This window comes from Clarias gariepinus, chromosome 27, assembly GCF_024256425.1.
Source record: "Clarias gariepinus isolate MV-2021 ecotype Netherlands chromosome 27, CGAR_prim_01v2, whole genome shotgun sequence".
Classification (NCBI taxonomy): Eukaryota; Metazoa; Chordata; class Actinopteri; order Siluriformes; family Clariidae; genus Clarias; species Clarias gariepinus.
This window is the reverse complement of record NC_071126.1, coordinates 1,433,632-1,451,713: the sequence shown is the minus strand read 5'-3', so window position 1 is coordinate 1,451,713 and position 18,082 is coordinate 1,433,632. Positions and strand designations below refer to the sequence as shown.

General features: G+C 35.9%; 1 protein-coding gene across 1 annotated transcript; it reads right to left on the bottom strand.

Annotated features, from left to right (window-relative positions):
- Nucleotides 1–235: 235 nt before the first annotated feature.
- si:ch211-63o20.7 (Serine/threonine-protein kinase pdik1l-B-like) lies at nucleotides 236–16,649 on the bottom strand. The gene is made up of 4 exons (XM_053489154.1): nucleotides 16,489–16,649; nucleotides 12,563–13,253; nucleotides 1,724–1,949; nucleotides 236–661 (listed from the first exon to the last, which is right to left on the bottom strand). The coding sequence occupies exons 2-4, from the start codon at nucleotides 13,175–13,177 to the stop codon at nucleotides 429–431; spliced, it is 1,074 nt and encodes a 357-aa protein (XP_053345129.1). The 5' UTR covers nucleotides 13,178–13,253; nucleotides 16,489–16,649; the 3' UTR covers nucleotides 236–428.
- Nucleotides 16,650–18,082: the final 1,433 nt, after the last annotated feature.

Below are 18,082 nucleotides of genomic sequence, written 5' to 3'. Positions count from 1 at the left end.
TCACTCGCTTCTGCTGCTCCTTTAATGTCACTGTAGGGTACTCGGGCAGCTTCCCCGACAAGTTTGTTTCTTGTCCTTTTACTGAATTCTTGGAGGACTTTACAAGAAAAACGTCACCTTTAAATTTTTCGCTTATATTTTTGCCCCTCTTATACAATTTGACTGTGTGCTCCTGTGCATGCGCTGGCAGTCAGTTTGACTGTAGATTTGCATTATTTTATAAATGTACCCCAGAGATATTTCATGAATTTATTTAAAATATTTGAACAATGATAAACACAAGCAAACACCGACAACACACATCTACAACAGACTTAAACCACGTGATACGTCTTGTATAAGGCCGAATGAGGCATTGGATGAAGAAATACTTTAAGTTAAAATTTTACAGAATTATCAGAAGTAGAATGAATGCAAGTAAAAAGAGATCAGTGAAGGTCTATGGCCATATAAACTCTGTCCTGCAGCTGTAGCGCGGTGGGACGTGCGTCAGGGTCAAATGCCAGCATGTCCAAAAGCAGGGCACACAAGTCAGGGCTCGGCGTCGGAGGCAATGGCGGTGCCCGTCGTGTCCGCATGGGTATTACCAACTGCAGAGCTGGATTCTGACATAAAGCCTCTCCAAGCGGTGTAAGCCATCGACCCTTCTCCACAAATGCTCCTGTAGATGGACGAAAGTATACAAAAGGTCAAAAGGTCATTTTCTGTTTGACCAGCAAATTATTAAGCATCTAAATTCAAGGATATTTAATGAATATAAATCAACAAGATCAAAGTTTAGTGGGGTGTTTCTGGTAAGGGTAAGAGCAAAGCTGACGCACAAGACTCCACTCATTAGTATTCACTACAGCGCAGAGAAAACACAACACACCCCGTAAAGCTGATGGATGAGAGATGGAAAAAACAAACAACACTGAAGGCTCTAAACTGCCTTTAATAAATAGGCTGAGACATCTGACCTTTGTGGTAGCCAGCTCTGAGTAATTACAGCGCTGCTTGAATTGGCTGGCCACTCCATCCAAAGCCTCTTTGCTCAAACTAATTTAGTCCATCACCAATAATACACTGTGTCAATGGACCCTTAAGTCAGGCACTCAAATGCCACCATACATAAAATTAAGCACAGCTACCATCCTGATATAGTTTCGATGCACTGGCTGGCATTAGCGAGGGTGAGTTCGGGGTCACACGCAGCCGAAACGGCCCCAGATGAGAGACATTATCGGTAAACATGGGCTCTGTCGATTTCAAGAACGAGACTGGTCTTATAGTTTCTGTAGACGTGCATGGCTAAAGATGAGCAAATGACATTGTGTCAGGGATGTATGGGGAATCAGTACAGTTTTGAAATAAGCAGTGTAGCCACTGAGATGTGAAATTAGAATAAAACGCCCCAGTGACCTGGGACTGATTCCTTTAATTCTTTAAAACATCCTTATCATGAATTAGGAATCCAAATGAACCTGGGGTTGAAAGCATGGCATAAAGTAGTGGGCGGTAAAAAACATCCCAGCATAAGTTTATCCCAAGGTGTTAGGATGTATATAACAGTGTGATGTACCTCCTGTTACTCCGGATCAACCACTTTACCACCCTAGAAAATAATGCCTTCTTGCATTTATTTAGATGTTTTTTAACAACATGGACTACAATGTGAGGTAGATTTCAGCTTTACTGGCGAGCAAAACTAAACTGAGATCTTGTTCACAAGTCTTGCGCTCACCCAGCTGCTCCTCGTTGGAGCCATCTTCTAGAAAGGTGATCCTCTCCAGCACGGCCCAGAAAAGGACGCCCAGAGAGAAAATGTCTGCCTGGGCCGTGTAGGTATGTCCAGCCCACACCTCAGGGGCCATGTAGAAGTCTGAGCCACACGTGGAGGACAGGGCCAGTCTGCTCCGATCTCCTTCCATGGCGCCGTCTATCATCTTGCTCAGCCCAAAGTCGGCCACCTGGAAAAAAAATGAAAGCAAGCGTCAGCCTCGAACCACAAACTTTGATGATAAAGTCAATCTGTGACATTCTTATTAAAAACTACGAAGGGTGGCAATGACTCCCAGCCGATTTCCTGTAATGTGAAAGTGGTGTTGGTGAACGATGGTGTATACAGTTCCCTTAGACACACACAAGTTGGTGCCAAGTTATTTTTAAGGATCAGGTGTTCCACTCGCTGAATGACTCCACCTCCGCTGGGATCATCATTGCCTTGTTTAAAAAATCTGCGCCATTAAAATGTTGTACTCTGGTCTTATCGCTGTATTTATCATTGTTTTATACCTTCATTCAGCAGAAATTTCGAATCCTGGTTTGACTACAACACTCTCATATTTAATAAAAATTTAAATGCTGTGTAACTTGTGTTCATTGTTTAAATGTCATGTCTTGTACTAAGCAATAACCTTTTTCTCCAGCCAATTTGCTGTTCTCCAGTCCAGTGGTAGGTGGAGGTACTGCAGCAACTGCACATAAATGAGTGTATCAAGATGTTTGTATTTTCTGCCAAAGATGTGGTATATTGCCTTTTAATTTTAGACTGTTGATAGTTTATGGAAATCATTTTAGTATGAAACCAACTGCCCAAAAAGATTATCCATTGAATTGCATAATTAAATTAATTGAATCCCACAAACATTCAAACACCTGCTTTTAAGATATTGCACTAATGAGAATCCTGGACAGACGTACTGAGCTAGCCAAAACAAGGGCCCAGAATGGCTGAACATAAGCCTATACAGTACTCACAGTGTATCCTATACAGTAGGAGGCCTGGAGCGTATCCCAACAGACTGACGGCACTAGCTAAGGTATACCCCGGACAGGGTGCCAATCCATTGCGGGGACAGTAAGTAGCATTATTTTATAATGAACAGAAATGACACTACTGAAGAAAAACTGTTTTATCTACTTGAGCTTGCTGTGAACCTCAGTGGTGTCAAAAGTATTCACGTTCATTACTTGAGTAGAAGTATAGATACTAGGATTTAAAAAGACTTCAACTTAAGCTTTTTACTCAAGTAAAAGTGTAAAAGTACTGGTTTCAAAACTACATAGTGTGAGGGGGAAAAAGCATTAAGGATAAAAAGCTTAGGCTGTGCCACGGGCCTATATACTGCACTAACACCTCATTAAAAAAAGAAATGTGTTGTTTTTTTGTTGTATTTTTTAACGGCCATAGTGATTTGGGATACTGCACATGATTCCTGTTCCCTTCCTGGTGCTGTTTCCTTCCTCGCTGGTGCTTGGTTGTGACATTTCGCTCGAATCTTGAGTCTCTATCACGGACATCTTCGTCTACGTATCACAACCTTATCAACCAAAAATGCTATTTTATTCAAACGTCCTTGCTGGAGTGTGTGACGTGACGTCATGTGCAGGTGCGATGGATCGCGTACCAACCAATAGGGTGTCGGAGTGGTGTGTTTATACTTCTCATCCAACTACAATCAAATTCGCTCCATCCAGATGGCACGATTTATCCGGATGGTTTTTTTTTGTTTGTTTTTTGAATGACAAGCTAAAATAAAATAGGAGTAACAAGGCTATTTTTAAAATGTAAGGAGTAGAAAGTACAGATAATTGCGTGAAAAAGTAAGGAGTAGAAGTAAAAAGTCGGCTGAAAAATAATTACTCCAGTAAAGTATAGATACCCAAAATTTCTACCTAAGTAAGGTAACGGAGTATTTCCCATGTGGAGATCTTAAACACCCTCAAACATTACATGAATACACATGTCCTCACATATTCACACACAGGCAGACAAACATGTGCTTAGATACACATACACAAGTTGACTGGCTTTTCTCATCCAACGCTTTTTATTTTCTCTTACTGTTAGCCCTGTGTTGACATGCATTTGACAAATAAATTAAACTAAACTCAAACGCATAAAACGATATCACAAATATAATTATACATATTATATATATATACATATTAGATATATATATATATATATACATATTAGATATATATATATATATACATATTAGATATATATATATATATATATATATATATATATATATATATATATATAATACCTCACTCTCAGTACTGGAGCCCCCCAGGGTTGTGTTCTGAGCCCCCTGCTGTACTCTCTGTACACCTATGACTGCGTTGCCACTACCAACTTCACCACTGTCATCAAGTTTGCTGACGACACTGTCGTGGTGGGCCTGATCACGAACAACGATGAGTCGGCCTACTTAGAGGAGATTGGAAATCTGGAGAAATGGTGCCAGAGGAACAATCTCCTCCTGAACGTCAGCAAGACAAATGAGCTGATAGTGGACTTTTGTACAAAGCAGGAGAGGAACTTCCAGACCACCGTCATCAACGAGAGCCCAGTGAAGAGAGTGGACAGCTTCAGATACCTCGGTGTTCACATCAAGCAGGACGTGTCAAGGTCCTGTCACATCAACACAGTGGTAAAAAAGGCCCAGCAGCGTCTCTACCACCTAAGATGCTTGAGAGACTTCAGACTGCCCTCCAAGGTGCTCAGGAATTTCTACTCCTGCACCGAAGAGAGCATCCTGATGGGAAACATCACTACCTGGTTTGGAAACAGCACCATGCAGGAAAGACGAGCTCTACAGAGGGTGGTGCGTTCAGCTGAGCGCATCATCTGCACCGAGCTCCCTGACCTGCACTCAATCTACAGCAAGTGGTGCTGGATCAAAGCCAGGAAGATAGTGGGACCTCAGCCATCCCAACAATGGACTGTTCTCTCTGTTGCGGTCTGGGAAGCGATTCCGCTCCCTGAAGGCCAACACAGAGAGACTGAGGAGGAGCTACTTCCCGCAGGCGATAAGGTCTCTCAACCACAACACAGGACTAATTACCATCTTTTTGTAACTCCACTGCACAAATCACTTTAAAAAAGACACTTTACAAAGTCACTTTTTATGCATACTTGCACACCACAGCCATTTAAATTTTTTTTATTTGTTTTTGACAAATTCCCATATCTATTTTCTTTATCTATATTTCTATATTTGATATATTGATATTTTGCTTTTTTTTTATAGATATTTTGTTCTTATTTGTACAGTATATTGTACAGTATATTTTACTTTTTACAGTACATTGCAGTTAACTAGTTAACAGTACATTAACTAGTTAATCTAATTTTTCTACTGTATTTATCTTATTACAGTATATTTTACTTTGTACAGCATATTTTACTAGTTAATTTTATTTTTTAACGTATTTCTTTCATTCATATTATTTCTTATGTATAAGCTTTTACTATTTTTTTTAAGGTCACTGGCAGTCGTATAAGCATTTCACTGCAAATCGTACTGTGTATGTGACAAATTAAATTTGAAATATAAAATATAATGTATTACTCCAAGTGTTTTAATTAATTAAAAAAAAAATATTCGAAAGAGTTTTGGATGATGGTCACATTAGAATTAATTGGCACAAGAAAGAGCCATAAATCACCATTTACTATACCATATACAATGAATCACCATTTACTATACCATATACTATAAACCACCATTTACTATACCATATACAATGAATCACCATTTACTATACCATATACTATAAATCACCATTTACTATACCATATACAATGAATCACCATTTACTATACCATATACTATAAACCACCATTTACTATACCATATACAATGAATCACCATTTACTATACCATATACTATAAATCACCATTTACTATACCATATACTATAAACCACCATTTACTATACCATATACAATGAATCACCATTTACTATACTATATACTATAAATCACCATTTACTATACCATATACAATGAATCACCATTTACTATACCATATACTATAAATCACCATTTACTATACCATATACTATAAATCACCATTTACTATACCATATACAATGAATCACCATTTACTATACCATATACTATAAATCACCATTTACTATACCATATACTATAAACCACCATTTACTATACCATATACAATGAATCACCATTTACTATACCATATACTATAAATCACCATTTACTATACCATATACTATAAATCACCATTTACTATACCATATACAATGAATCACCATTTACTATACCATATACTATAAATCACCATTTACTATACCATATACTATAAATCACCATTTACTATACCATATACAATGAATCACCATTTACTATACCATATACTATAAATCACCATTTACTATACCATATACTATAAATCACCATTTACTATACCATATACAATGAATCACCATTTACTATACCATATACTATAAATCACCATTTACTATACCATATACTATAAATCACCATTTACTATACCATATACAATGAATCACCATTTACTATACCATATACTATAAATCACCATTTACTATACCATATACAATGAATCACCATTTACTAAACCATATACTATAAATCACCATTTACTATACCATATACTATAAATCACCACTTACTATACCATATGCTATGAATCACCACTTACTATACCATATACTATGAATCACCACTTACTATACCATATACTATGAATCACCATTTACTATACCATATACTATGAATCACCATTTACTATACCATATACTATAAATCACCATTTACTATACCATATACTATAAATCACCATTTACTATACCATATACTATAAATCACCATTTACTATACCATATACAATGAATCACCATTTACTATACCATATACTATAAATCACCATTTACTATACCATATACTATAAATCACCATTTACTATACCATATACAATGAATCACCATTTACTATACCATATACTATAAATCACCATTTACTATACCATATACTATAAATCACCATTTACTATACCATATACAATGAATCACCATTTACTATACCATATACTATAAATCACCATTTACTATACCATATACAATGAATCACCATTTACTAAACCATATACTATAAATCACCATTTACTATACCATATGCTATGAATCACCACTTACTATACCATATACTATGAATCACCATTTACTATACCATATACTATAAATCACCATTTACTAGGGATGCACCGAAATTTCGGCCGCCGAAAATTTTCGGCCGAAATAGCATTATCGGTTTCGGCCGAAACGTAAGAAAGCGCCGAAAATAAAAGCCGAAATTGTCGCCACGCCCCTCCCGTTTCGTTCGCGCTGTCATTACGCATCAAACACGGAGTATGTCGGCGGTTTGAAGCACTTGGAAGCAAGTTTTGTTATTGTTAAACAGCCTTATTACTGTTATTTATTATCAATAAAAGTTTGATTGCTTAATTAATTTGTAGTTTTTTTAATACAAACAAAAAGAAAATATTTTAAACATGTTTTTTAATGATCCATTTTCGGTTTCGGTATCGGTTTTCGGCCAAGTGCATCCAAAAATTTCGGTTTCGTTTTCGGCCAAGAATTTTCATTTCGGTGCATCCCTACCATTTACTATACCATATACTATAAATCACCATTTACTATGAATCACCACTTACTATACCATATACTATAAATCACCACTTACTATACCATATACTATGAATCACCACTTACTATACCATATACTATGAATCACCACTTACTATACCATATACTATGAATCACCACTTACTATACCATATACTATGAATCACCATTTACTATGAATCACCACCTACTATACCATATACTATGAATCACCACTTACTATACCATATACTATGAATCACCACTTACTATACCATATACTATGAATCACCACTTACTATACCATATACTATGAATCACCATTTACTATGAATCACCACTTACTATGAATCACCACTTACTATACCATATACTATGAATCACCATTTACTATACCATATACTATGAATCACCATTTACTATACCATATACTATGAATCACCACTTACTATACCATATACTATGAATCACCACTTACTATACCATATACTATGAATCACCACTTACTATACCATATACTATGAATCACCACTTACTATACCATATACTATGAATCACCACTTACTATACCATATACTATGAATCACCACTTACTATACCATATACTATGAATCACCATTTACTATGAATCACCACTTACTATACCATATACTATGAATCACCACTTACTATACCATATACTATGAATCACCACTTACTATACCATATACTATGAATCACCATTTACTATGAATCACCACTTACTATACCATATACTATGAATCACCATTTACTATACCATATACTATGAATCACCATTTACTATACCATATACTATGAATCACCACTTACTATACCATATACTATGAATCACCACTTACTATACCATATACTATGAATCACCACTTACTATACCATATACTATGAATCACCACTTACTATACCATATACTATGAATCACCACTTACTATACCATATACTATGAATCACCACTTACTATACCATATACTATGAATCACCACTTACTATACCATATACTATGAATCACCACTTACTATACCATATACTATGAATCACCATTTACTATACCATATACTATGAATCACCATTTACTATACCATAGACTATAAATCACCATTTACTATACCATATACTATAAATTACAATTTACTATACCATAGACTATGAATCACCATTTACTATACCATATACTATGAATCACCATTTACTATACCATAGACTATAAATCACCATTTACTATACCATAGACTATAAATCACCATTTACTATACCATAGACTATGAATCACCATTTACTATACCATAGACTATGAATCACCATTTACTATACCATATACTATGAATCACCACTTACTATACCATATACTATGAATCACCACTTACTATACCATATACTATGAATCACCACTTACTATACCATATACTATGAATCACCACTTACTATACTATATACTATGAATCACCACTTACTATACCATATACTATGAATCACCATTTACTATACCATATACTATAAATTACAATTTACTATACCATATACTATAAATTACAATTTACTATACCATATACTATAAATCACCACTTACTATACCATATACTATAAATCACCATTTACTATACCATATACTATAAATCACCACTTACTATACCATATACTATAAATCACAATTTACTATACTATGAATCACCATTTACTATACCATATACTATAAATCACCACTTACTATACCATATACTATAAATCACTGTTTACTATACCATATACTATAAATCACCACTTACTATACCATATACTATGAATCACTGTTTACTATACCATATACTATAAATCACCACTTACTATACCATATACTATAAATCACCATTTACTATACCATATACTATAAATCACCACTTACTATACCATATACTATAAATCACAATTTACTATACTATGAATAACCATTTACTATACCATATACTATAAATCACCACTTACTATACCATATACTATAAATCACCATTTACTATACCATAGACTATAAATCACCACTTACTATACCATATACTATAAATCACCACTTACTATACCATATACTATAAATCACAATTTACTATACTATGAATCACCATTTACTATACCATATACTATAAATCACAATTTACTATACCATATACTATAAATCACAATTTACTATACTATGAATCACCATTTACTATACCATATACTATAAATCACCACTTACTATACCATATACTATAAATCACCATTTACTATACCATAGACTATAAATCACCACTTACTATACCATATACTATAAATCACCACTTACTATACCATATACTATAAATCACAATTTACTATACTATGAATCACCATTTACTATACCATATACTATAAATCACCATTTACTATACCATAAACTATAAATCACCATTTACTATACTATATACTATAAATCACCATTTACTATACCATATACTATAAATCACCATTTACTATACCATATACTATGAATCACTATTTTCTATCCTATATACCATACTATAATGTGCCACTCAGACAGAGTACAGACAGATTCTTTGTCTCTTTTACAGTATAAAAGATAAAGCCTTTTTATTTGTCACAGATACATTACAGCACAGTGAAATTCTTTTCTCCGTATATCCCAGCTTTTCTGGGGTCAGAGTGCGGGTCAGCCATGATTCAGCACCTCTGGGGCCTTGCTCAAGGGCCCAACAGTGGCAACCTGGTGGAGCTGGGGATCGAACTGAATAACTCAGTCAGGTGGGGATACTCACCACTATACTAACGAGTGACAAGTTGCCACTCACGCAAGCGCACACACTCTTACACACTGTATGACGTGTCTGTGCACTCGACAAAAAAGTTAAACTAAAAACAAACAAACAAACAAACATCCATCCATCCATGCATATCCTGCAAATATCTTATAGATGACAAACATCTGACTTCAGAGCAACAGAGCTCCTGTGCAGAATGTTCATGATTTTGCGAGTGCTGTGGTGACATGCTGTAGGATCCTGGACGATGAGAGCTGGTGGGTAGAGATTTAGGCTAATGTTCAAATTTGTTCATGTTCTTGTTTAATTTGTTGAATTATTTATAAGATGTTCATAGACGATGACTGATGTGTAAATGATGCTAATTCCTTTCAGGCCTTATTAACCTACAATTAGCAGTGTTTTAAAATAAATAATCAATTAGGCTATATTAATGATCTAATGAACTAATAACTGAACTAATAAATAGATTTACCCATTAAAAAAGCTCTGAGCTGTCATACGGCATGCTGATCACAATCGCATAATTGCATGCAAGTTTTTGAGACACTTTTGACAGAAAAACTGAAATCTAATGCTGCAAATTACTGAGCCAGATATTAATATTAATAAGTGGCAAGGGGTTTTCTGTCCGGCCTTAGATGAACCAACCTGCTGGAACGCTTCATACTGAATCCGCTCCAGCTGTAACATAAATAAGGTTTGTCCAAATATATTATTAAATGTTACTATAGCTACAGCTCATACACAGATACTTGTACAATGGATGCGCTTCGTAATCTAAATCTTATAATAGATCATCTATTATAATAATCTTAAAAAAAAAAAAAAAAAAGATTTTAATAAACAAGCTGTTCCCCTACAGAGAAATATCTTAAATGTTCATGGAAGGAGTCTGGCTTGACTCAAGGTGCTTTGTAATGCTTTCCCTGCATACTGTACATAGCTCATCATGATAGAGGGGTGAGAGAGGAGAGAAATGCTGGAGAAGAATAAATGTTCAACATTGCTAATGTACGTGTAATATAACAATTAATATGTAAACATTTTTTTAAGTATATCTGTAAGCTGTTAAACATCATTTCGGTATATTGCTGAATGTTATTTAGCATGCATATTGCTAAATAACATATTCTTTAATCCATCATCTGCTAATCAGACAATGTATTAGAAGGAACGCATTAACATAAACCTATTAGAAATTCACCTGGCACTGAACTTCAACCTGTCTGGTTCAGGATGTTATTAAAAAAAATGAATGCAATGGAGTCACAACAGCACTGCGACATAAAAATATTAACAAATGTAATAACATACTCCATCAATATAAAGTTTAATAAAAAAAACTTTTCATGTCAAAAAGACTTGAGATTAAGGCTGAGATTTTGTCTTCCAGGATGTTTAGGGTTACGGTCTTAAGGTTAGGGGTACACATTCAAAGATGGTCTCTGACATCACACGATGTACAGAGCTGCAGAGAGAGAGAGAGAGAGAGAGAGAGAGAGAGAGAGAGAGACGCTGGACTCAACCCAGGCTTGTCATGGAAGCGTCGTGTTAGGCTGCATTTCTATCCAAGCTACCGGCAGAAGATTGCATGCTGCGATTTGTATGTTTTAGCAAAATTCAGTATTGTATCAATTTACAAGGAAAAGAAAAATACACATTTTTGGCTTTTTTTTGGTTCATTTTGAGACATATCAACTTGATGTTTCGTCTAGGCTTCTGATTGGCCCCCTGTTGATTAGGGGTGCTCCTGACAGCACTTAACAGGGCGTTTTCACGTGGACAAATATATTTTTAACATGTAGGTCGTGTGGACAGAGTTATATAAAAAATATTAAGTAGAAAAAAACTGTTAAAAAAAAAATACCTGGCTGTGTGTGGACATGACCTTTGTTTCCTGTATCTGCCCTACAGTGTCTAACTGCTGGATTATTTATTATTACATAAGAGCAGAACTCTCCTGAAGAGGGCGCTACTTGTGCAATTTACAGAAGCCCTTATCCCGAGTGACTTACATGCATCTCATCGTTACAGCTAAGCAGATCAGAGTTTAGGGCCTTGCTCAGCAACCCAGCAGGGGCAGCTTAGTGGTGCTGGGATTTAAACTTACAACCTGCTTAAAGCATCAGAACTCCAAGGTCTTAATAGTCTAATACAAGAAACTGGATGCAAAGTGCTCCAAAAAGCAAACAGAATTGCACTATTTATTTATAATTACTATTTGCACTAGCATTGAATATAAAGCATTAAAGCTGTGCTTCACGCACGTTTCTCTGATGCACGTGACGTGGAATTGAAACACTCAAGGTCTTGACATGTAAAGAGTGTAAACGATTCAATCTGTGCTTTACCTTCATCACTGGACCGGTCTTAGTTAAGCAGACGAGCACATTGGCTGGTTTCAGATCCCGGTGCACTATCCCCAATCCATGCAGGAAAGCCATGGCGCTACTGAGCTGCCGAACCACCTCATGGTTCCTCGGGATGTCTGGACTCCTAGACAGTATGTAATGGTTCAGGTCTCCTCCATCGCAATACTCCATCACCAGCCACAGAGCCAAGCAGCGTTTTGGCAACTTTCCTGTTGATGCCAGGCCCCTCCTCGACTTGGCTATGTTTCTTGCTTGACTTTTAGACTCCTTGTCCACGACCCTTCCTTTAAGTGCAGTCTCCACGAGGTCAAGAGGGAGCTTGTCTGATTTTAGTGGCTGAAGCGTTTTAGGGCCAGTCTGTACCAGGCAGTTGTGGAGGGCGATGACATTCGGGTGACTCCTGGCAGTGGCTCTCATGGCCCAAAGCTCCTGCAAGTAGAGCTCAATGCTTTCTGGGCTGCAGCAGGGCAGACGTTTGATGGCCACTGTGTCTCCTCTGCGGCCCCACCAGCCTGTCTCCATCACATGACCCTCAAACACCACGCCATAGCTGCCCCGTCCCACTTCCCGCTGCAGCCTGTAGACCTGCTCCATGACAGATGGCTCTACCCTCACTGGAGTCTGTGCGGTACACAAGAGCCTGAGGCGATGATGTTTTCTTTTGCTTGAGCTGCAACAACAGGAAAAAGATATTTACCTCAAACCACAGCAGATCATTTCAACACTGAACTTAGCTTTCCAGACAGGGGGTTTCCAAACCAGGGGCTAATGAGCATCACCAAATGTTTGCGTTGATACTTTATTAAATGGCACAAAACTACATTCTAGGAATCTAGAAATTCTAGCTTGTCTTGATTTAATTTCTTAATAACCCGAAAAAGTCAGCATGAAATACTGCCATTATATTGCCAACATGTAATATATGAATACACCAAGTTCTCTTAAACATTGGATAAAAATAGTATTACTTTGATTACATTGCTTCTTCTTTTTTTTTTTTTACACGATTATATATATATATATATATCTCCATGACAGATACCCTCACTGGATATACAGTGGGTACGGAAAGTATTCAGACCCCCTTAAATTTTTCACTATTTGTTAATTTTGTCATTTTAGTCATTTGCTAAAATCATTTAAGTTCATTTTTTTTTCTCATTAAGGTACACACAGCACCCCATATTAAGAGAAAAACACAATTGTAGACATTTTTGCAGATTTATTAAAAAAGAAAAACTGAAATATCACATGGATCTACGTATTCAGACCCTTTGCTCAGTATTTAGTAGAAGCACCTTTTGATCTAATACAGCCAGGAGTCTTTTTGGGAAAGATGCAGCAAGTTTTTCACATCCTCTGCCAGTCCTCCTTGCAGATCCTCTCCAGATCTGTCAGGTTGGATACTAAACGTTGGTGTACAGCTATTTTAAGGTCTCTTCAGAGATGCTTAATTGAGTTTAAGTCAGGGCTCTGCCTGGGCCATTTAAGAACAGTCACAGAGTTGTTGTGAAACCACTCCTTTGCTATTTTAGCTGTATGCTTAGCGTCATTGTCTTGTTGGAAAGTAAACCTTCGGCCCAGTCTGAGGTCCTGAGCACTCTGGAGAAGGTTTTTTCGTCCAGGATATCCCTGTAATCATCTTTCCCTCGATTGCAGTCGTCCTGCCCCTGCAGCTGAAAAACAGCCCCACAGCATGGGGAAGGGTTCTGGTCGGCCCAAGTATCTTCCATTTAAGGATTATGGAGGACACTGTGCTCTTAGGAACCTTAAGTGCAGTAGAACTTTTTTAGTAACCTTGGCCAGATCTGTGCCTTGCCACAATTCTGTCTCTAAGCTCTTTAGGCAGTTCCTTTGACCTCATGATTCTCATTGGCTCTGACATGCGTTGTGAGCTGTAAGGTCTTATATAGACAGCTGGACTCAAATAAAGGTGTAAACCATCTCAAGGATGATCAGAAGAAATGGACATCACCTGAGTTAAATACAGTATATGAGTGTTACAGCAAAGGGTCTGAATACTTAGGCCCATGTGATATTTCAGTTTTTCTTTTTCAATAAATCTGCAAAAAATGTCAACAATTCTGTGTTTTTCAGTCAATATGGGGGGCTGTGTGTACATTAATGAGGAAAAAAATGAACTTAAATGATTTTAGCAAATGGCTGCAATATAACAGAGTGAAAAATTTAAGTGGGTCTGAATACTATCCGTACCTACTGTATATCCCTCACACAAAAATACATATATTATTGTGCAAAAAAGGTGGCTATTTAAAGTATTTGGGGTAAAAAAGAAAATACCTTAAAGAAAAAACAAAACAAAAGCAGAATAGATTCAGCGATTGATCACGATCCTTTGTATATCAATCCTTTGTGTGCTCCTTTTTGTGTGACAAAATTATTTGCAATTTTTTATTTAAAAAATTGTACGTGATCATAATATTTATAAAATTATAGATAAATCAAACAAATCGAATTCCTCATTAAGGTATTATGATAATATCATATCTGGTGGTCCCAGGCGATACCTGTGCCTACCGTGTGTACTTATACTAAGGTTTGGTTCTAACAACACTTGGTTTTCTACTTTTGTTGAATTCTCAATTCTGAGATTCTTGATCAGCTCTCGCAGCAGTTCAGCTACTGAGATGCTATTGCTATTCCAGACTGAGATGATATTATTGCTCATGAGATAAGAAGAGAACACTGCAGCTCCTGATACCAAATATCTGCTTATCTCGTGAGTACTCCTTATTTTAAACTGAGGTTGCAAACATGATGTCCTTCTCCTGCAACTAATTTCTTTCCTTGAGTGAGCTTCAGTAGCTGACTGTTCTGCAGTTAAATGCATGAATCTGATTGGTCAGAAAGTGTGCATTACTTTTATATAGCAGCACAGCTCCGACAGTAATTTGGGTTGTGGCGTGATCGAGTCTGGCGAAAACTCGTCTCTCAGACGTTCCAAAACATTTTGTGTAATTAGGCAAATAAATCTTTTAATTGTACAGTGCATTGTAATTAAACACTGCAATCAGCTAATGTATATGTGTGTAAGTGTAAGTGGAATTAAACACTCTGGACCATGTTGAGTTTTGCATGGTAAACACACCACCATGTTTTGCATACTAATGTGTTAACTGCCACTTTCTAGTCTAAACAAGTTGGATTTCTTAATGTGAGTGGGTAGTGACACACTCCGGTGTGGTAACTGTAGCTCAGCTTCTCATGGCCAGGAAAACCACAGCTTCCTGGTGCTGATTATTTTGAGCATGTCACATCATGCTTTATTCCTGTAATCATCACCTGTGGTGCTTGTGTTTCCTGATACCTAATACAACTGACAAGCTTCTTTTTACTGTTTCTGTTAATTAACACTAATGTACTTAATCAACGTCTTCAGACAGAATGTACTCTGGCAAAAGATCTGATCTCATACAGTATGAGGAAGTTCAAAGCATATACACTGCACACAATGTAGCTGGGAGCATGTTTGGTGGTGTTTCACGAGGCCCGGCAGCTGTCAAACCAAATGCTGACAAAATGCTAACAGATATTTTCCCCATAACATTTAAGTTATTATTATTATCATCATTATTATTATTATCATCATTATTATTATTATCATAATGGCATCTTTGCAGTATTTCTCTGCATAAGTCTGTTGTGACTTTTGCACTTAGCTCTATAGTAATGAGTACAATGTTAGAAACTATGCTTTAGATTAATGTCATGTAAATAATATGCTTTTGATACAAGGAGTGACCCAGATCATCTGTAACATTCAGTTAAACTTATCAAGATTCCTCTTATCACGATTAATAAACTAACAACATTCAAAAAAACAAGCGAAGGAGAAGTGAAAGTCTGGTCCGTGTTCAATAAAGAAGCCTTGTGAATTTACTCACCCATAAAAAAAAATCCAAGTGAACGCTGTCAAAGGTGTTTTGGTCGATTCTCGGATAAAAACACACCGTGTACTACAAAATGCGCAGCTAAAAAGCGAGACTTAAATCAAATGTATACAATGTATCATCTGCCTCTGATCTCAGCGGAAGTGCTGACCTTTTAGATCTTCCCGCCTTCAGCCGAATCTGCGCTCCTATTGGTCAGCCTGTGCTTCCTGTATCCCTCTGTCCAATCAGCGCCGTCGCTAAGGATTTAAATAGACCAGTGCAATGAAGTAATGATAAACATACGGACAGACAGTGAGTGAGCAGGCATGTTGATTTGATCTAATGCTATACATTTATGTAAATTATTATTATTATTATAAAAAAAAATCATTATTTTAATAAAGCGTATAAAATATATTAGGTATTGTAGTGCGTCATTTCAGTTTAAAATAACTAAATCAAACTGAACAGTTAGCTAAACAAATATAAGATTATATTTAATATCATTGTATTATTAGTATATAATAATTATATAAAAAATTGAATAATATAAACAATTCACGATAATTTTATATATATATATATATATATATATATATATATATATATATATATATATATATATATATACACACATTTTCCCCTGGAGGTAAGAGTTACAATACAGGAGTTACTTTAATTAAAACACCATGCTTTTTTTCCACTGGCTTTATATTATAAAGGATTATTCATAGAGTAAAAATGAGAAAACATTTATTGCTCTTGGTTTACTAAATGCCAAAAGATAAATTGCACACGATATGGCAAATGTCATCAAGCCTTCCATTAGAGTGAACAGCATATAGTACTCATTGAAGGTTAAACAAAAAGTGTCTGAGAATATTTGGAGACCTTTTAGCCAATATGTAAAAGATTTGGACTTGCACACTCCCACTTACTCAATCATCCTCTATAACACTTATGCTATACAGCAGGAGGGCTGTAGACCATATTAGATTAGATTAGATTCAACTTTATTGTCATTGCACATAGTTACAAGGCAACGAAATGCAGTTAGCATCTAACCAGAAATATTAGTTAGCAGTGGGGTATAAACATATATACAGATCTATATATACTATACATAAATAAATAAAAATAAAGGCTATGTATGAATTGGCTTTACAGAAGAATATACAGGATGTATATATTTAAATGAATATACAGTGTAAAGTGAGCAGAGATGGATGAATTAATTGACTGAATAAGTGTAGATATACAGATATGTCTAAATATAAGTATATCGAATAAAGATATACAGAAATTATATATGGTTGAATTTACAGGAAGGGCAAAGTATGAAAATATATATGAATAAATATGAATAACTTAACAGCTGGAAGGGAATGCAGAGAGTATATCTATACACACATATATACATATATCAATATACATATATTAGTGTACTGTCTATGTGCAGATTATACAAGTGAATTGTACCCTACCCAGGCAGGGTACAATCTGGACATTGGGCCAATCCATCACAGGGCCTAAGACAAACAATTTAATAACTAATTGTTACAAATGATCCAACCTCTTAAGTTATGGGCCCATTGTAAGTATTAAG